Here is a 23023-nt window from a genome sequence, read left to right on the forward strand (position 1 = left end):
GCATACTGTTTTATTAAAATCATTATATTTGTTATTATTGTCCTCAAAACTTATAAAAATCATAACATCTTCACATATTTCGACGTTTTTTTTATATCCACGTGTTCGTCTTGACGACTACTACAACTTTCATGTTGATCATTTTAGCCAAAAAAAAATTATTCACTTTCTTTTTTATAAACAAATGTTTATATTTATTAACTTTTATAAGTGAAAATGGGTGTTAAAATTTATTGGTTTTATATTAAAATAAAAAACGTTGAAGTGGTTATGCTTACGAGATTTTGCTTAAAAACTAAAAAAACATATTTTTCGAATAAAAAAACGAAGATATATACTAAAATAAAAAACATATTTTCACATAAAAAAACCAAGATATTTACTAAAATAAAAAATATATTTTCACATAAAAAAACCAAAGATATTTATAAAAATAATTTTTGACATGTTATTTGTTTTCGAATTATATAGGTGTACAAACAAAAATAATTTTTTCATCCTATGTGAAAATATTTTTTTTCATCCTTGGTTGAACAATAAGAAAAAACTTTGAAGTTGATTATGTTTACTAGATTTTGCTTAAAAACTAAAAAAAATATTTTCAAATACAAAACCAAGATAATTACTAAAATATAAAACATATTTTCACATAAAAAACCAAGATATTTACAAAAAATAATTTTTAACATGTTATTTGTTTTCGAATTATATAGGAGCACAAACAAAACATTTTGGACCAAATTTATACAAAATAAACATTTTTTCACTTATAAAATTTTTTTTTAACAAAAATATTTTGTGATGAAAGGTTTTTATATAGAAAAAAGAAGGGGTTTTATGTGAAAAATATGTTTTCTTTGTATAAATATAATTTTATAAAGCAAAAATAACATATTTGAAACAAGAATTTTAAAAAAATATATGTAAAAAAAGTAAATTTAGGATGAATTTATAACAAAATTTTGAAATCTGTGATCAAATTTGTAATAATTTTTAAAATTTGGGTCAAAAGTGTAAATTTTGAGAGTGGAAAACCTGATAACCAGGAAAAATGATGAAATTGAATAGAATTCCCGATATTCGGGACTTATTCAGAAAAAAAAAAAAGAATAATATAGGGACTTAATTGAAAATGAGGTCAAAATATAGGGACTTTATTGGAGATTTCCTTTGTTTAATTTTTGGAAAATGACTTAGGATGTAACTATGTTTCATAATTATTCAAAAAATACAATTTATGTTTAGTATGTTCAAAAAACATCATCAAAATAAGGTCATTGTACAAATAACCAACGAACTATATACTTTGTTCAAATGTCACCCACTGGTAACCGACTATTGCAAGTTAAATGATGAATTGGCCAAACATAATCGGATGTTATCTGGTGTGCTACCAACAGTTTGTTACATTAAATAAACAATGAACAAATGAAATATAAACCTCCACCATTTCCATCAACCACCGAGACTAACCTCTACCTTGCAAAACCAAGAACACATACATTCCACCATCTTCTTCACAACCAACACCCACCATCGAACCACCTTTATCCTCCATTGCCACATTCCATTAAAGATCTAACCGCCGGAGACCGTCAACCGCTGAAATCATCACCATCTCCACCTCGAACTTCACATTAAAACCATTACATGCCACACAACACCATAGCCATCTTCCACCTCCATTTACTAGCATCACAGACCACGAAAATCAGACTTCCACCTCAAATCCCAAACCTAAAAAACACTACAAACCACACCCATCACCTTAGCCAAGAAAACCTGCCACGTTAACCTTCACACCCTATCATCATCTTATCTGATCATCCCACACCACCGAAACCACCGTGAAACACTGGTCGCCATACCTGATACCACATGCTCTAGTCGAGAAAACCACCACCTGTCATCACTTGTTTATGTCGAACTCACCACCAAAGCACCCTTCAAACACGGTGAATCACATCAGAACACCCATTGTCGATCACCACCTCCATAGAAAACTCAAACCACCCTTATTCTGGCCACATGCTTCACTGGAACACCACACAAACTTCACCTAAAATCACTATAGCCTCCATCACTACAAGGAAAAAACAACCTTTTACGATGCGCAATGCGTGTCGTAAAACGCTCAGACGACGCGCAAATGCATGTCAAGCAAGGCCCTGTCATAACGAGAGACGACACGCTTTTGCGCGTCGTCTATTTACGACACGCATTTATGACACGCATTTACGACGCGCAGTTATGACATGCAATACGTATCAAGGAAGGTCCTGTCATAAAGGAAGATGTCATAAAGGAAGACGTCACGCATTTGCGTGTGGTAACCTTACGACGCGCGTGTTTCTGACACGCAATGCGTATCAAGGAAGCCCCGTCATAAAGGAAGACGACACACATTTTTGCGTGTCATAATTTTAAATGTTTTTAAAATTATATATTTTTGATTGATTTACTAATTTTCAAATTAAATAGCACATTAAAAGTCTCATAATACAAAATAAAATACCATAAACAATAAAGATAATTCATTGCATTAATATGTCAAATACAAATAATCATTCCAATAGTAAGTAAATGTAACACATTGCTAATATTGCATAATATTTATTATAGAAAACAAAACATGTACAACATTTAAAGAAACCCATGACTAAATTCTCCTTTGACAATCTCCTTTGACAATTTCCTTTATAAGAGAATAACCTGAATGCAAGAACTTTGAGAGGCAGCAGGGCATGGAAGGAGGTTGCTAGAGCTGTCAGAACCTGCAAAGGGTAAATCGGTAACTTAACATGCAATACAATACAAGATGATATGATAAAGAAAAAAGAAAAGTGAACACACACCTGAAAGTTTGCACCTTCAAAAACCGGATCAAGGGTACAAAGGTCAAGCAGCCAATCAATGAATAACTTGAAATACGGTCTGGGGTTGAATGATGTTTTCTTCTCCTCTGCATCCTTTTGAATGAATCTCACAGTCAATGCTAACACCTGTTGCAAAAAATGTCAAATAATCTACTGTCCAACATATATAACTAATCACAAGTCTTGATTGTAATTCGCGATTCTAACCTTTGACAGAAGAGACAGCTTGCTTACTCCATGGTCAACAGAGGAGAACTAGCCATACAAAGAAGAAGCAATTATGTTGATGAAAAGCATATATATATATATATATATATATATATATATATATATATATATATATATATAGCTTCAATTTGCTTATTATAGCATCTCACTTCTAAATCAATCAATTACAACATTGTACTTATAATTGAGTGTGTTGCTATAATGAACAATAAAAAGGGAAGTGTGTTGCTATTTGGCATTACCTGATCGGGTTAAGAAGATTCCAAAGCACTCATTTCATCCCTGCCAGCTACCAGATGACTGGCCACCTGTTTCATTAAATAACAAAAGAATACCTCACTTGTTCCAGGGCTAGTATTCACAGCACAATCAATGAATACACTTCCATCTTGTTTTTGTGTTAAAGACGCAAGTTCAACTAACTCATCATACCATTGTTGGGCCACACCAACCTGCATTCTTTTCAGGTAATATTGGATTAATAAAATCTTTAAGAAAAAGGAAGGGCATATTTGTAAATTTTAATTGAACCATCTCCCCCTCAATTGGATCATAGAATCTTTCTAGTAGATTAACCACCGTTGACTTACCGGACCCACTTTGACCAACCAATCCAATGGTTTGACATGCATTGACTTTGAGATTGAATTTTTTTAGCACCAAAGTTTCTGGTCTTGAAGGGTACGCGAAATCAATGTCTTTGAACTCTAATGCATCTTTGACTATGGATATTGTTTTGCCTTGTTTGTCTGTTGAGTCTATAGGTGGGACCCTGTTGATGATTTCACTAATCAGGGCTGCTGAAATCTTGGCTTCAGCAAAATGCTTGATGTTCATTAAAGAAGCTCCAAGACCACTGTAATGATTGTTGAAAAAAAACTATTAAGAATACTAGTTAAACTGAGAAACAATGGTGATTTTTTTTATACTTACAATCCTCCATAGAGAACGCATATGCCAGCACTGAGAATATCTCCACCTTTGACTCCTTTTTCAATGACCAAAACGCCCCCGTACCAGCTCACAAGTGCAAAAACAGCGAATAAGATTCCAAAGCTACTGAAAACAATCCCCTTCAATAAACCTTGTTTGATTCCAAGAATTAGAGTGGGGTGTAATGCAGTTGAAAAACGCCTCATCATCCTTTCCTCTCCAACATACGAATGAACAGTCTTGATTGAATAAAATGCCTGCTCTGCTATCCCTCCAGCTACCCCATATGCCTCCTGCAGCTTCTCTTCATTTTTTGCTAAAAGATTTCCATAAACTACCCCTGGAAGAATCAGTAAAAACATAGCGGGGAGTGATTTCTCCATTATCAACTGTCCACAAATCTCTATAATCTTTGCAGATCCTTCACATCATAAACCATTTTTCCACTGCCTCAAGGGCCTTCACAACCAAAGGCTCCATGGTCACAAACCACATAAGAGGATATTGTTATTTCCTGTAAAGTACATCATCTCAGTCCACTTTTCTTTTAGATGAAAACAAAAAATGTAAAAAAGAAAAAATTTGCTTGAAGGACCCGGAGCATATTACTCTCGGTTATGCTATTCACATGAACTGCCTAAAGCTTGATACACAAAAGGAAAAAAGAGTAAGTTAATTTGAAAATTTCTAATTTCCCCTGTCACATAAATAGCTGACACCAATCAATTACATGAATAAATGTAGGCATTAGATGATAAAATAGATGTTGCTGCACACCTGTACTCTAGAATTGGCGAATTGAAGACATGAAGGATCATAAAATGATACAATAGTGCATGGAATGGTAACTGAGGTCTAAATCAATTATCAAAAAATAACAAAAGTTTGCAATTTCTGAGTCTACTGTGATGGCAAAAAGAAATCAAAGCATATGAATTGATTGTAAACAAACAGATTTGAGTGCTTGGCAATCTCATATTAACAGATTAACAAATGAATCAAACTCAGATTTGAGTGTTTGGCAAAAATTGTTTTAGTGTCAAAACAACCATATTATCTGATTTTGATTCTTCATCGAGTAGCTTTGACTTGAGTTTGCTACTGAATTATGTCAACTTTGAATCTTGAACATTATAATGTACATAACCAGGTGGTGTTGGTTTGTTTTAGGTGAATCAAATTAAAGGCCTAAAGCCCTTTTTCTCTTATTTTAAGATGAAGTATGTTGAATACATTCAACTGATTCATAACAAACTGATTCATAACAGAAGCTAAGATTAAGCTAAGATTATCATAACATAAGCTAAGATGAAGATGTATAAGACTATATTCCACAGATTTCAGATTTTTAGTCATTTCACCACAGATTCATAGATTTCATCACAGATAAGTCACAGATTAAATACATTCAACTGATTTTCAGATTTTTAGCGGGGGAAATCGAGGCCTTCGTTGGTGAATCGGGTATATGATCAGACGGGAGATGGAAATCTTCTTTCGGTGGCGGTGGGCGGTGGGGGATTCTAGAAAAAAGATCAACACTGTGTAAAAGGATTAAAATAAGAAGAGATGAGCATCAGGAAGCACCGATCCAAAAAGAAAAAAAAATTAAAAAAAAAAATTGGTCCAATAGGGATTAACTACTGTTGACAAAGGAACCCAAAATTAATATATATATATATATATATATATATATATATATATATATATATATAATGTCGAAAGATCATCATCCAGATAATAGAAGTCAAGCCTTTGACCACTTCTTTAATGATACCAGATGACAGATCCAAGATCCATAAAGTTTCAAAACTGCATGAAAACATTATATAGGAGATTAACACATAACACTTAACAGTATATCCTGTTAATTAAAATATGACATGTAAAATGCGGTTTACCTGTAGTTGAGAATAAAGAGGTCGTTTTCCAGTGAATTGACTGCACGCCCTTGATGACATCAAGTCTCTTTCTATTCCAGTTTCTCCATGACATTCCTCATGGTCTGTAAATATAATGTTGATTTTTTAACTTTTATTTTAGACATTGACAAGAAATTATAAATGATTTTATTTTCATTTACTTATACAATTATATAAGTAAATGAAAACAAAAATAATGGTTAAGGAATAAATAAAGGGAAAGCAAGACACACCAGTACGCATAAGCATGTTAGATGAAAAGTTGAGGGACAATTATCACAACAAATCAACTCACCACCATCACCACACAACCCACAACTATCATCATTTTCATCAATTTCATCAATTTCCCCATATTATAGTACATGACAAACCTGGATAACTTTTGATTGAATAACATCAGCCACATCTTTCTCTTGATAATAAAGAACAAGATGTTAACAGATAGCATAACTGATGTATTGAGAATATTAAAAGAGTAACATAAAATTATCACACACCAAGAGTATTATCTGTTGTACTTCCCGCCCTAAGGATTTTGTCTTGTAAACTCTTATCCTGTATGGAAGAACATATGGGGTAATACTCGAAGAATCACTAAATTATATCAAAATAACATAACAATAGTGTAATGACCTAATCCATTATTTTCATTGTAACTTGAGCAGTACATGAAATAGGAACCAAACACAGACCTCTACTCTTAGTATCTAGCTTTGTATCTCCTTTATCTTGTGCTTCAAATATAACCCATGCGACCTGAAATCCAAAAGAAGCAACAAGTATTAAAACATTAACTTTCTCCAATAAGTTTTACCAGCCATACTTGTCAAAACATCAAATGCTACATGGAAAATGGTATTTACGAAATTAACCCTAAATAAAAAGTGTGTCGCTATTTCTTGCATTTAACACTAGTATGAATTAAAAAATGCTGGTTTAAGTGGGACTCTTATTAAGTAAGGTGAAGGAAGTATTATATGGAGTTTGGAAAAAGGAAGAACTCACGAGTCACACTCCCATTCCCCTGGATTGAGTTGTCTCTGTGGTGGGTTTGTATGGCACTGCAAACATCTTGTGTTCTTGGCAAAATTTAGAAAATTGCATCTGTTTATTGAACAACATTAGCATAAAAACAAAAATTAGAAATCAGGATTAATCTATAAAAATCAAATAGTAAGATGAAATATTACAAACGTTAGTATACCTTTTACATAGCCAATCTTCCCTTTTCAGCTCAACTTGATCCCGGTTGTCTCCTGATGTTTCAAGTCTTTCATGAAATTTACAATCATATTTTATACTTCTTTGAATAGATCGAACACATTTTGAAGGATCAAAATCAAGTTGGATTTTACTAAACTTCACCATATCTCTGATTATACTTCTGATTGCTTCCTAAATCCTTTTGTTCGTAAATGGCTCGCTATCTGGTGAATCATTGAGACGATGAAGGCCAAAGAGAAACCCTAAATCGCATATCTTTATAGTTGTATGCGAGTGATGGGCCTATGTACACGTGAAGGCACTGGTGAGGGATAGAGGAGGTGGCGGGTCAGAAATTAGGGCTTTTTTGGAGAGACGTTTTGAATCACATCCTAGGAGTCGTCTACATATTCAGAATTATGTTTCACCCCATTGAGTCGTCTTCTTCTTTGTAAGATCCCAAACTATTTAATGAAACCCACCCATCGTGCAATGCCTCCGACCACCACTCGTAAGCGGAGATCCCTATGAAGACGAAGGCCCTAGGGCTTTTTCTTGCTAATCGGAAGAGGCAGGGGGGTTTTAATTTTTTGGATCCAACAGGCGGGGTGAAATCCTGCCTTTAAAACGCGTGTTCCATTAAAAAATTATAAAGCGACATGGAGTTAAACTAACTTTCAAGACCACATAAGGCCCCTCATCAGGTCTCAAACCACCACTTATTGGGTCAAGAACATGTCATGTTCAAGAATCACCATTTTGGGACAAAAAGTGTCTTAAAGGAACAAATGTCTAGATCCACAAGATGGAGTGATCAAGATGCAAACTTTTTACCATCTGGAACTTGCTATCAAGGAGGAAATCTAAGATCCAAGGTGCTTCCCAAACTCCAAGCTCTTCCCACCACTCTTTTCTTCTTCAAGAACACTTCTAAACACCCCGAAGGCTCCAAAAATGCACTCTTCCACTTAGGGTTTTCTTGGGGTCGAATCTTACAAAGGAAGGCTGAATAAGAATGAGATATGAGGCTATAATGAGGTTTAAATATGGACCAAACCCTAAAAATTAGGGTTTGGCATTTCTTCATGTACGCCCCGTGTATGAGGTGTTCGTCTAGCGTACTAGGGTGCGCCCTAGTATGCCTAGCGTACACAACACACGCTCAGCGTACTACACTTGGGTAATATTACTATATTGCCACAATAGGCTAATTTGCAATCCTTTCCAATCCCAAGGGCTAAAATACATTATAATTCAAACATAGGGTTCAAATTAAAATTACCTTGACATCGGGATGTTACAATTCTCTCCCACTTGAACTAGACTTCGTCCTCAAAGTTTGCTGCAGTCTAACCCAGGGCAGTTCCCACGTCTCCACCCTAGGCCACTCCGATAGTCCTCTCCAGCACCCAATCCGAACTAAAAGTCGGCTCATCCATGCGGTTGCCTTCCCATACTATCCTTGACTCGCTAACTTTCACCACTGAAGAAACCATTACACTCTCCTAGAATTTCAGGAATCCAATACCTCGACTGACTCTTAAGCAAGCAAAACTATTTCGGAACGCAGTTATTACGACATCCTTTTACAGTCCGAACCATACGGGACCATCCCGACCCTGACTTCCTTTGCTAATACCACTTGGGGATTAGGACTCTTAACCATTCACTGCTATTGAAACCTTCATTCGAAAACAAGGCGGCTCCCAATATGAGCCTCAACTAGATAACCACTGAATCAACTCTATTGATGTGCTTCCCAAGACTAGGAACCCATCAAATATAGACTTCAAAACCCATATTCCAGGACTGATATTCATCCATTTAACGAACCCACCTCTTGTCTTTGACTGAGCACACCACCAAACACACAGAAAGAAGTACCCAAAACACATTGATTGCGAATTTCAACCAATTACAAATTCATAAGATGTACCAAAAACCTTGATTAAACCCGTAACTCCCTGACACGCCATTACCGACCACTGCTCCTACGAGCAAAGGTGATCAATCCAAGAATTTTCATATTGCATCCAACCCTTATCAGCTCAGGTGTACCCCACCTGGCAAACCACTCCCGACATTCATAATAACTTCATAACTCGAAACCGCATAATCGATACCCAACCTTGGTAACCAAACCCCTAATAACAGCTTGCGAACGAACGAGATTTATATTGCAAACACTCTGCAGAGACTTCTGATGCACGACTGATACTCCTAACAACCCTTAACTGCTCACTTTATCCAAACCAGCTTGTAACGATGTAAATTTTCAAAACAAATTTTCATTTTAAATCATATAATCTTCATAGCACATTTCATAAAATCTCATTTGTTTAATTTACAAAACGCACTCCGTGTTTAATTAATTGATAATCCAGGATCCTCGAAACATATTTCCTCTCTAGTGTGTACAATCAAGCCGGTGCCGTCCCGCGATCCTGAGAAACCTAAAACACATGACACATAACACGGTAAGCACGAAGCTTAGTGAGTTCCCCAAAATACCACATACAGCACATAAGCCACTTAAGGCTATAACTCGGTATGACCCTCCGGTCAATGTGTCTCAGCGGGACCCTCTAGTCCCGTAGCTCGTTGGACCCTCCGGTCCGGTCTAGCTCGTTGGACCCTCCGGTCCGGTCTAAATTGTTGGACCCACTGGTCCGGTCTGATCGAGGACCCTCTGGCCTCATGAGTCGTTGGACCCTCTGGTCCGGTCTATATAACACATAGCATACATATAACACAATGCACATAAATCTCAAAACATACACATACACATAAGACCCTCCGGTCTGCACATAGATACCACTCTAGGTATTGTATAGTGAGAAGACTCACCTCGGGTAACTCGAATGATCTCGAACTCGAAACACTGATCTAGCCTCCGCCTAATCACATATAGAAAATATCTCTACTTAATAAAAGCTCTCAAAGGCTAGACTAATCCCTTCCTATACTCTCTCAGAAGGGTAAAAGACCATTCTACCTCTCCAATGGTCCAAAAGTCCATTTGTTGACTAAACCCTAAAAGTCAACATAAGTCAACCCTAAGGAGTACGCGGCGCGTACCAGACTCCTACGATAGGCATACTCGACCGCTATATTGATATCGGGCTGATTGAGCCCTACGCCCCGTGTACTGGGATTTACGCTCAGCGTACGTCCCAGTTTCACTATTATCTCACTTATGGTCTTAATCAGTTAAGACCTTGGCTCAAAATATAGATCTGGACCCCCACAGCCTCCTAATCCATAAAGTCGAAGACTTTACGCCTTTGCATGGCTGTAATGGTCATCAACTTCCAAAACACACCACTTCCTTCACTAAAGAGCTATTATCTCATGCATGGCTCACTCCTTACGTCCAAGATTGGATTTTTATGGATCTATAACTCTTTATACACTGAATATGGACAGATCAATGTCTTATGGAGCTCCTTTACTCATAAAGTCTCCACCTTTGGGACGAAAACCCTAGAAATGGTCCATAAAGCTCAAATCAAAAAGGTTGAGAAAGCTTTGAGCTTTTTACCTCCAAATGATGCTCCAGCCTCAGAAAGTTCAGATCCAAAGCTTGCCCTCCAACTCTAGCTCCTTCAATGACACCTCCCTCTCTTCAAAAGCACACAAGAACACTTTCAAGCTCAACCACACTCACACTAGCTCTAGAACGAGGGTTAAGGCCACTTAGGGTTTTGCTCTCTGGAAATGGTGGCTAAAAGTGAGGCCATAATGTTCTTTATATAGGGCTCACCCCCACAATTAGGGTTTCAATCTGAACCTAGTACGCCCAACATACCCTATGGTAAGCCCAACGTACTGGGGCTCCGCGTCAAGAATACGCTCATGAGTACACGCGGCGTACTCTTCAGTACGCCCAACGTACTCAATTTCCACATAACCTTTTCCATGGGCTAAATATGACATCCTGAGGAAAGAAGAAGGACCAATTAGATATACCTGATTCCGGGATGTTACAATTCTCCCCCACTAGAATTACACTTCACCCTCGAAGTCATGCTCCTCAATCACACGTAGATCGCACTCCATAGCCCGAGAAGCACCACTGAAAGGTTCTCATACCACACAAATATCTTTCCCCATAGACACCTGAATTCAAACAGGGATTCCCCATCCCGGAAGAAAACCAACCCCTCAGCCTCTAATATACCCCTTTTTGACCTTCCCAAAACCTGGAAACTCTAGTAGCCTGGCCCGCCGCCAGACCGCCCACTCAAGAGATCACCATGATATTCGCTCCTCGAATATCAAACCCTGATAACTCACTGCTCCTCTGATTCCCACCAGACACAATCCAACAATCGGCTACCGCTCACTCATACCAAACATGCTGAATGACCCGGATCACGCCCCAAGAAACGGAAGGGTTCACATCCCACCAGGGCTCATCCACTGAACTGCTATATTAACCCATCCAAACAGTGAATTCTCAACACTCTGCCCTCAGACACAAGAGAATAATCATGCTCGCTCAGAAGTGTCCTCATACATAAAAATAATTATAAGCCTCAGCTCCATTTCACATACCCCGTTTTAACATTGTGCACCAGGTCTGAACTCGACCAAACCGTTGAACCTCCAAGGTCCATTGCATTATCCCAACCGTCTCAATGGTTTCCTTCTCACAATAACTACCTCGGCCCATTGTGACACACAAGTCATGAAGTTCGCCTTACCCCAAGCGAATGCTACACTCCCAACTGAAGGTCGACTCAACCCCGACCTCTGTCGTTCACTGCTCATAGTTCCATGCATCTCGCGGTACCTCCCGTACCCGAGTACTGACCTACACAGGTCTAAGACATCAGATGATAAACAATACCCCTCAATATGGAATCCATCTCTGAATCCGGAATCTCATTTCGCCTACTCAATACACCACTAGAATCAAACTCAATTCGAGAGTTTGGTCCGGCACAGAATTGGAACCACTCGTCCCAACGAAACACTCAACTCGCGACCCATGACCCGCAACCCACGCGTACATCTCTTCTCTGATTCCTTTCGATTGTGGTCTCCACAGCCTAACTCAAAATATAATGATTTCCGATCATTATGGAGACCTCCGTCTCTCTCCTGGTCTGGCCACCGGGTTCCCGAAGACTCAATCTAATAAGGCTACTCAAGCCTAAGAACTCTCCTGCGTCATGCTCTAACTGACAAATAACATGGCTCCCTGCAGCACCACGACACTCTCTCGCTGGCTAGTGAGTACTACGGCTCCCCGCAGTATCACAACACCCTCTCGCTGACTAGTGAGTACTACGGCTCCCCGCAGTATCACAACACCCTATCGCTGACTAGTGAGTACTACGGCTCCCCGCAGTATCACAACACCCTCTCGCTGACTAGTGAGTACTACGGCTCCCCGCAGTATCACAACACCCTCTCGCTGACTAGTGAGTACTACGGCTCCCCGCAGTATCACAACACCCTCTCGCTAAGCATCACTACTCCTGACGACCACCGTCGGGACAAAACACTTTTTCTTGCTGCAATTCACATTCTCCGATAATCCTGCTTGATGTCAATTAGCTGAAAGGGCTCCCACTGGAACCGTAGACACCTGATACACCACTCGCCATCTGATAACTCAAGTCTCAAAGTAATCCGAAATTTAGAACATCATACTCGGATACCTTGGTACACCATCACAGAACCTCACGATGTCCTGCCTCAACCACTGATCTCCTACATACGGCATCATACACAGATACAACAATGCATTCCTTTAGAATCTCACAACTAATATTCATTCCACAAAACACATAACTTCGTAATATTCCAACTCTCAATTGAACCACAGAAGAATCGTCAATGACTCAGAACACGTTGACGAACATCCAAAACTCCCACTTCTATTGCTCAAAATCCCATGCAAGAATACCCATACCGAACCGGAAACTGGTTGCCCAATCAACTTATACCCTTCCCAAAGTGCATATACAACCCATACATTGAACCAGAAATTCTCAACCGTCGAAACTATCCTTATGAGCCACCACACGGTCTTCGACCGACGACCACCTGCCGTGGAGACACTCATCCTTTCCTTAACACGTACAACCTGCATTATCTCGTTCGGCACCTCGCCTCGACCACCAATAACCCTGGTCTCATGAACCCGTACCGCAGGTCTCTATATCCAGTTCTCTAACCACTATTGAACAAATCTCGGATCCCCTCAAAAAACACCTGGTTCTCCCCCACTTAGGGTTCGAACCATCGCCAATTGGCGCACTAACAATCTATCCCACAGACTGTTTCCACCAGTAAAATCGCACCTACCCTTGGTATGTGCTATGCAACGCTCGATGATCTCCCCGGTAGAGATCAAGCAACTCCAAATATCCCGAATCACAGCTGAAATCCTTAGAAACTTCTCATCATGACTGCCTCTAGTCATTCAAAATCTCATACCGTCCCATCACCGTACATCCCAACTGTCCAGTATTAACCTTGACTCTTAGTCTGGAAATAATGAACTATCCTACTCCTCCTCCTCGACTCCTCAACCAACGCCCCATCACGTGGATTATCATAAAAGTAGAGACCTCATTTCCCCACTCGATACCCATCATAGACACTAAGGGCCACCGCCCCGGCATACTCCTCTTGAGCGTCTGTCGCTGCAGCTAACACATGCCCTACTATACTCAAATAGGGTGTATCCTGGTCCGTGACCATCTCAATCCCCGCTGACAACCTGCTCATGCTATATCATTACCTCGCGGCAGACATACTGCCCAAATTCTCTGGTGGAAGATCGCCATCAATGCTACCCCACAAGGTTTACTCTCAAGCTCAGAAATCAAAAGCCTCCATATCTCTGCTGCTTCTCACTGGATACGGAAATAGCACATCACTGGTCACAGAAAGTGACATCTCGACTATCGGCCGATTGCTCAGTTCAGACCGTATTCTCCCATAACGCACCATCCCAATTCATCCCTGAGTCTTGCGACTCCAACTGGCATCTCAACAACAATCCCTCGGAGCTAACTTGATTTCCCTCTCAAGGGGTGCTCCACTAAAACTCGTTCATCATGGCCCTCTGGCCCCATACTCTTTCATATTTGTTCTCAGTCTAGACAATCACCACGGAATAACCGGTAAAACCAGAAGCACTAACCACCACGTGTCATGGTACTCAAACCATGTGACCACCTCTTGATCTGCTATGAATCATGGTACCCGAACCATGTTATCTCCTCTTAATCTGCTACAGATCATGGTACTCGAACCATATTCTCTCTTCTCAATCCGCCTCAAATCATGGTACTCAAACCATGACATCACCTTTCGATCTGCTACAAATCATGGTACTCGAATCATGACGTCACCTCTCGATCTGCTACAAATCATGGTATTCGAACCATGACATCACCTCTCGATCTGCTACAAATCATGGTACTCAAATCATGACGTCACCTCTCGATCTGCTACAAATCATGGTACTCGAACCATGACATCACCTCTCGATCTGCTACAAATCATGGTACTTGAACCATGACGTCACCTCTCGTTCTGCTACAAATCATGGTACTCGAACCATGACATCACCTCTCGATCTGCTACAAATCATGGTACTCGAACCATGACATCACCTCTCTATCTGCTACTTAGATCCCCCGGAATACTCCCTGCATCGAGTATGGGTCCTCTGCTTTCAGTAGTACGGGCCCATACTACCTGCCACATCTACCCACCCATACTCTCTACACGTACCATCCCAGAGTCCCTAAGTAGCTGCTCAACCTTCTCAATCACCAATTCCAACACGCGTGCTCGCTTCCCCGCGAAATGCTCTACTCTGTCAGCGTACTCACCTGACTAAGGTCACTTCCTAGGCTCTTCCTAGGTTCTCACACTTCTCCGCCATCAGCTGCTGAGAAACTCCTTATGATGCCAGTCACCTACCACCTGAATATTGTCACATTCACTTGGTAGCTGACTCCCATCATTGGGAGTTCCACAAAGCACGAAGCAAGCAGCATTCGGGCATCGAATAAGCACGTAAAACCCACTCTAGGTGATAACTCCACTTGCTCTACTCATACTCAAAAGATATCACCGAACTCAGCAACTCTACCCCTCGCGGGTATCTAACTACTCTCTCAATAGGCTCAACAAATTCTCATCTAGGTATCTCTCCTAGATTTCTCCTCTACTCAAATCCCTCTCTAAAAAGATTCCTATTAGATACTCTTACTCAACACATACTCGAAAGCATATCACAGATAACAGCAACTCCTAGGCTAAGGCATCACAAATCAGGCCACTCTAGTCCTAAAATATGAAATACCTAGCCTATCTCTAGCATGCATAATATCTCATAACATTTCTCATAAATGTCTCATAATACAAAAGTAAGGGTATTTTGGGAAATCACCGTTCGGGCTCTGGCTGATTATACACACTGCTCCAACTCGTTTTCTCTATAACTCTTTCTCATTTTTAGAAAAATTTATCTCTTTGAAAATCTTTCTCAATTCCTCAGTTTGAGTTCAAACACACCCGGAGGTGCATCCGAATCCCTCAAACCAAGGCTCTGATACCAACTTGTAACAACCTAAATTTTCAAAACAAAATTTTCATTTTAAATCATATAATCTTCATAGCACATTTCATAAAATCTCATTTGTTTAATTTACAAAACGCACTCCCTGTTTAATTAATTGATAATCCAGGATCCTCGAAACATATTTCCTTCTCTGGTGTGTACAATCAAGTCGGTGCCGTCCCGCGATCCTGAGAAACCTAAAACACATGACACATAACACGGTAAGCACGAAGCTTAGTGAGTTCCCCAAAATACCACATACAACACATAAGCCACTTGAGGCTATAACTCGGTATGACCCTCCGGTCAATGTGTCTCAGCGGGACCAGGGTCCCGTAGCTCGTTGGACCCTCCGGTCCGGTCTAGCTCGTTGGACCCTCCGGTCCGGTCTAAATCATTGGACCCTGTGGTCCGGTCTGATCGAGGACCCTCTGGCCTCATGAGTCGTTGGACCCTCTGGTCCGGTCTATATTACACATAGCATACATATAACACAATGCACATAAATCTCAAACATACACATACACATAAGACCCTCCGGTCTGCACATAGATACCACTCTAGGTATTGTATAGTGAGAAGACTCACCTCGGGTAACTCGAATGATCTCGAACTCAAAACACCGATCTAGCCTCCGCCTAATCACATACATAAAATATCTCTACTTAATAAAAGATCTCAAAGGCTAGACTAATCCCTTCCTATACTCTCTCAGAAGGGTAAAAGACCATTCTACCCCTCCAATGGTCCAAAAGTCAATTTGTTGACTAAACCCTAAAAGTCAACATAAGTCAACCCTAAGGAGTACGCGGCGCGTATCAGACTCCTACGTTGGGCGTACTCGACCGCTATACTGATATCGGGCTGATTGAGCCCTACGCCCCGCGTACTGGGATTTACGCTCAGCGTACGTCCCATTTCACTATTATCTCACTTATGGTCTTAATCAGTTAAGACCTTGGCTCAAAATACAGATCTGGACCCCCCACAGCCTCCTAATCCATAAAGTCAAAGACTTTACGCCTTTGCATGGCTGTAATGGTCATCAACTTCCAAAACACACCACTTCCTTCACTAAAGAGCTCTTATCTCATGCATGGCTCACTCCTAACATCCGAGATTGGATTTGTATGGATCTATAACTCTTTATACACTGAATATGGACAGATCAAGGTCTTATGGAGCTCCTTTACTCATAAAGTCTCCACCTTTGGGACAAAAACCCTAGAAATGGTCCATAAAGCTCAAATCAAAAAGTTTGAGAAAGCTTTGAGCTTTTTACCTCCAAATGATGCTCCAACCTCAGAAAGTTCAGATCCAAAGCTTGCCTTCCAACTCTAGCTCCTTCAATGGCACCTCCCTCTCTTCAAAAGCACACAAGAACACTTTCAAGCTCAACCACACTCACACTAGCTCTAGAACGAGGGTTAGGGCCACTTAGGGTTTTGCTCTCTGGAAATGGTGGCTAAAAGTGAGGCCATAATGTTCCTTATATAGGGCTCACCCCCATAATTAGGGTTTCAATCTGAACCTAGTACGCCCAGCGTACCCTATGGTACGCCAAGCGTACTGGGTAGGCTCCGCGTCAAGAATACGCTCATGAGTACACGCGGCGTACTCTTCAGTACGCCCAACGTACTCAATTTCCACATAACCTTTTCCATGGGCTAAATATGACATCCTGAGGAAAGAAGAATGACCAATTAGATATACCTGATTTCGTGATGTTACACAACTGGTCCATGAGTCTCCCGCCTTCCTAAAATGCACCAACACCCAAAGTACCACAAGCCGAAGGAAATAAACAATCATGATCACTGGACTACAGACTATATCTGGAATGCTCCGGATATTACACCGATCTTGTCGACATTCCATCATTAGCTTGGAAACTCACGACCAACACCACAGGGGCCTAACGATACTCAACCTCATTCCATCGCCTTGCAGTAACCCAAACAACGTCCCTCTCAATGCTAACCGACCGTAACAATGACATACTCTTTTACCACACATAATTCCTTTCACAACACAAGCTGCTACCAACGTAAAATCCAACGAAACCATTGTTGCACACGACCCAAGAATGAGATAAATGGTCGTATTCTTGTTCCAATTTCAAGGCTATAACCCAATTAAGAACCATGCATATATTTCAAACAAAGTGCTCCATTATTATCTTGCCCAATCCACATACACCCCTCACGACAATATCTAATGGACTTACCACAATACACACCCTTAGAGAACCCATACCTTATCCAAAAAGGGGCGAAGTACCAGATTCCCTACGAAGTGATAAGCCTTGATCATTAATGGAAGACATCCTCACGAGCGATCGATACAAGATCCCATACCTTGGTTGAGACTAAACAGACCCCATCAATACGAACTATATCGATAAAACTTTGAAAGTTATCCATAAATTCTGCTAAGACTTTAGTCGGATCCATCCAAATACTATCCCTTCCAGCACGACATGCTAGGAAAGTTAGATTCCATGCATACCTCATGTCCCATCTGGAAAATTAAACAGCACTGACCCAAATTCTAGACTCCCGATAACCAAGAACATCGTCCAACTTGAGCCGAACTTGACGATAGGTCGATGAATCCGTTGAACTTCAACTGATACATCCCAAACTTTCGAAGAATCTCCGCTCTGATGATGTATGAAATGACCAATGATCGAGAACAAATTGACACTTAATCTAGTGAGCCAAACCCCACGCGGAGCTGAACATACCCGTTTCTGAATTAATTTACTGATTGAGATCTGCCCACTCTAGACTGTAAATAGTGATCCATACAACGAGCTCCTTGACCAACTACTTTCTGCTGAGAGACAACTCGTGTATCTCCTGAACACCTACATCCGATAGCCGCTTACTCTACACCCCTGACTTGACCCAATCTTGAACCGAAATCTCTCATACCCGCACTGTAAATCCCTATGAACCATTCTTCCAACACCACAAACTCGAACAAATTGATACTCCTCCAAGCAGAATACCTAGTTCTCCCCTACTTAGGGTTCGAACTACCACTCACTGACCCTCGCAATTGATCATAGCACCAAACCTGCTCAAACAATCCATCTCTACTATCACGTACACACCCTCATGGGGATAGGGATCAATTCAATCGAGTAAGGCACCCTGAAAATCTCCAATATGCAACCCTAACCCATCACAACCCATAGATGCTAACATAATAATTCTAACATGCTACTACACGAATGGTTATCCATTCAAAAATCAAACTGAGGATCAAAAATTCGCACCTGAGATTTCTTACGCTTCAACATTGACCTCCCGCAGGATGGCAGGCATTTGGGCTTGCACTCCCTCTGCTACCCATGTAGGACAGTCAGGTTTGAGATGACTCGGCTGGTGACTGTGGAAACACATCTGATCTTTCTTGCAGTCGCGAAAGACATGCCCTCTTTCACCGCACTTATAACATTTGAACTTGTGATCGACAAGCAAACTCGTGGGTTCCCCCACACTTCCTGCATATATCAAAGATCCATTGGCTTCCAACACCCAAGTTAGCAGCCTCAGTCTCCTCGTCCTTTGCTAAAAAATCCCCCCATCCTCTTTCCTAGTCGTGTCCCCTCAACAAGATCTCCCCCAACAGTCATCTGAACAGTACCTATCGTAGTCTGTAAGGCTGCAGTTCGTTCCTCGAACTTGGCAATTAACTACCAATTATCCGATCCACGATACCAGACAATTCTTCCTGCAATATTTTGCGAAACCTCAATGGTAATCATTTCCCGAATCTGATTAACAGTCAACCCCGACCTATCCTGGCCATCAACTTCAGGTCTCGAACCAGATCCCCTCACGAACACCATACTGAAAAGGAATCAAGAGCATCAGAATTTCCACAACATATATTGCTACAACCACATGACGGGACTACGTATCGGGGTTTGTGATTTCCTTGCGACGCGTATGCGTTCTGTGCTTTCAGTAGTACGGGCCCGTACCACCTTCCACACCTACCCGTATTTGTCTTAAGGATCATCACAACCACCCCAAAACCAATACAACAACTAGGATACGCATACATCCTATCCTCAATCTCTCGAGAGCAACTAATCCTTCCAAACTGGCCTGCTACATCCACACTCACTCATAATGATGCTCCCCAACACTTGCAAAAATACAACATGAGCACTACATACTCCCTAGGCTATCCTGGTACCCACATCTCACCCTGCCGCCAACTACCAAACAACCCCTATTAGTGCCAGTTAACTACTGCGTGAATACAATCATATGCAACATAAATTAAATAATCCTAGATTAAAAGACTCAACCCTACAACGGTTGGACTTAGACAAGAGTTGCACAATAGGACCAAACCCTTCACTCTAAGATTATTTAACCCATGCATCATGTGACTTAGTGTATTCAATTAATAGTTAATTCACACCTGAAAGAGTCATATAACAACGAGAAAGAAGACTCTATAGGAAATAGGGCATCATACATCAGAAAATTCTATCTTGCAATTCCTGAAAATCCCTATTCTAAAACTAGCATGTTGTTCTACCATAAACATAATAACAGATAACAGTGTGGTAATTTGGGGTCTACTTACTGGCTCTGGCTGATCGTACACATCATATCCTTACTTGATTATTATTATTATTATTATTATTATTATTATTATTATTATTAGACAAAATTGCAAAAATGGTCCCTGTGGTATGTATTTTTTTGGGGTTTTAGTCCAAACCATGACTTTTTTGGTTTCGTGGTCCTTTTGGGCTACTTTCATTGTAGAATTGGTCCCCGATAAACTTGAAAATACTACTTTGCCCTTTTAATTTGTTTTTTCCATTTACTTAAATATTTTTTTTTCTTTTATTTAATTATAAATGTTAAATCAAATCAAGAATGGGACCCACCTGCTCTCTCTCTCCCTCTGAAAAAAAAAACTCACTTCCCCACCCCTTCTTCTTCTTCTTCTTCTTCTTCTTCCTTACCTGCACCACCATTCTCGAACATTCTCTCTGTTTCTTCCTTACCTGCACCACCATTCTCCAACTCGTGATTTACAGACCCGTCTTAAACACACAAGAAAAAAAATTGAGACCTTCGTCCCTCGATTCGACTGATGAAACGGATTAAGGGGAAACGACCAATATACACAGAATGAGGGGATGGATGGCTTACCAGCGACGACAGCAGCAATGGCCGGCGGTGGCTGGAGGCTGTCGGCGGCAGCAGCAGCGAATGGCAGCGATTTGCGGTGGCGTGCGGAAGGGGGCTGCTCCGACGGCCTTCTGCTGCTTCGCTTCTGTTTTAATTGGATGGAGACACGAGTGGGGGAAGAGGGGGAACTCGGTGGTGGTCGGAATCAACAGTGGCGGTGGTTGTGGGTGGTTTTCTCGTCGGTAAAGGTGGTGGATGGCAGTTTCCGGCCTTCCTTGCAACAGAAATGGTGGTGGTGGTTGAGAGAGAGAGAGAGAGAGGGAATGTGGGCCCCTTCTTGATTTTATTTAACATTTATATTTAAATAAAAGAAAAAAATAATTAAGGAAATGGAAAAAACCAATTAAAAGGGCAAAGTTGTCTTTTCAAGTTTATCGGGAACCAGTTTTACAATGAAACTAGCCCAAAAGGACCACGAATCCAAAAAACCCATGGTTTGGACCAAAACCCCAAAAAAATGCATACCACAGAGACCATTTTTGCAATTTTGTCTTATTATTATTATTATTATTATTATTATTATTATTATTATTGTTATTATTATTACAACTATTAATAATAATAATAATAATAATAATAATAATAATAATAATAATAATAATGTTGTTGCTGCTGCTACTGTTGTTGTTGTTGTTGTTATTATTATTATTATTATTATTATTATTATTATTATTATTATTATTATTATTGTAACGTTTAGTTTCGGTATGAATTTATTTCTTTAATTTGCTGATTTTTCCTATTGAACTCGGCGAGTTGAAGACTTCAACTCGACGTGTTGAGTGGATTTTTGGTCGCGTGAATTGATGGACCAACTCACCGAGTTGGGGTGCCTCAACTCGACGATTTGGCGGCTGAGAAGGAAAACCTAATTTTTAGGGTGTTGCACCCTATTTAAAGGCCTTGAGTCTCTTGGCTGGCCTCCTTATCAGCCTCCTCTGTCCAGAAAACCCTAAAAGATTATATCATCGCCCTTGAGAGTGTGTGAGCTTGTAGGGGGCCTTAAGAGTTTATATTTTGCACACTTTTGGAGGATCCTTGAAGTTGAAGGTGCATAGCTTGGAGAGAAGACCTAGATCCAGAATCTCCCCACTCTTTTCAGTCATTTGGAGGTATAAAGTTTATACATTGTTTTGTTATTGTTTTGGATCTATTGTTTTGGGTCCTTATCTTGATTTTGGACTCATGGTTAAGTTGCCCAAGAAGTTGTGTATTCCAGTGGTTGTAATGTTAGATTTAGCCATGTTATGGCCTCATTTGGCTTAAAGTTGCAAACTTTACTAGATCTTAGGTCCCATTTATGCATTAAGTCCTTTATTGAACCCATTTTGAGTCTTAGGGTTCCTTTTAGCATGCGTGGACGTAAAGTTGGAAACTTTACATGATTTCTCAACCTTAGGGGACCAGATCTGCATATTGGGACTTTGTTTTGAGAGTTTAAGCTCTTAATGGGTCAAGCATCACTCCAATGAGTCTAGGGTTTGGGTTTGACTCAACTTGGATGGTTCGTAAGGGTAAAGTTGGAAATTTTGTCGTTCTAGACATCATTTTGAAGGAGATATGAGATTTGAAGCTCCTAGATTCGATGGAAATAGCTTAATGTATTAATCTGTTGGATTCCTGGCTAACTCGACGAGTTCATTAGGTGAACTCGGCAAGTTGATGTGAGTTTTCCCGATTTGTGCATTTTATGGAGAAACTCGACGAGTTGAAGGACAACTCGGCGAGTTGGGTCAAATCGGAACGTTGACTTTGACCTTTGACTTTAGTCTTTGGTTAAGTTTGACTTTTAAAGGGTTTTAGGGCATTTTGAGTTGTATTTAAGGAATTGTTTCTGTTTAGGGATTGAGTAGAGCTGATATTCGGAGCCGGGACCTAGTCAGCTCTCGTTTAGTATTTGAGGTGAGTCTTCTCATCACACTCATGGGTGGAAGGCACCAAGGTCGACCCATTATTGATTATGAAATGATACATATGGGAGTATGTAATTGTTTGTTATTGGATTTATATATGGAATTATGTGCAAACCATGGGAGG

The 23023-nt window shown here is 40.3% G+C and overlaps 1 protein-coding gene across 2 annotated transcripts; it reads right to left on the reverse strand.

Moving 5' to 3' along the window:
• Positions 1-2512: 2512 nt before the first annotated feature.
• On the reverse strand, positions 2513-7809 carry LOC145115711 (putative multidrug resistance protein). Of its 2 annotated transcripts, none has more exons than XM_079052063.1 (11): positions 7167-7809; positions 6968-7066; positions 6655-6718; positions 6193-6517; positions 5939-6042; positions 4038-5849; positions 3695-3960; positions 3347-3563; positions 3084-3131; positions 2856-3002; positions 2513-2774 (listed from the first exon to the last, which is right to left on the reverse strand). In XM_079052063.1, exons 6-8 carry the CDS (start codon positions 4418-4420, stop codon positions 3523-3525), a joined length of 690 nt encoding a protein of 229 aa, XP_078908189.1. In that variant the 5' UTR covers positions 4421-5849; positions 5939-6042; positions 6193-6517; positions 6655-6718; positions 6968-7066; positions 7167-7809; the 3' UTR covers positions 2513-2774; positions 2856-3002; positions 3084-3131; positions 3347-3522. The 2 variants fall into 2 exon arrangements, with proteins under 2 accessions (XP_078908189.1, XP_078908191.1); XM_079052065.1 differs by having other exon boundaries at positions 3347-3556; positions 7167-7806.
• Between the last annotated feature and the right edge of the window lie 15214 nt (positions 7810-23023).

This window comes from Lactuca virosa, chromosome 5, assembly GCF_052849685.1.
Source record: "Lactuca virosa cultivar CGN04683 chromosome 5, Lactuca_virosa_CGN04683_v6, whole genome shotgun sequence".
Taxonomy (NCBI): domain Eukaryota; kingdom Viridiplantae; phylum Streptophyta; class Magnoliopsida; order Asterales; family Asteraceae; genus Lactuca; species Lactuca virosa.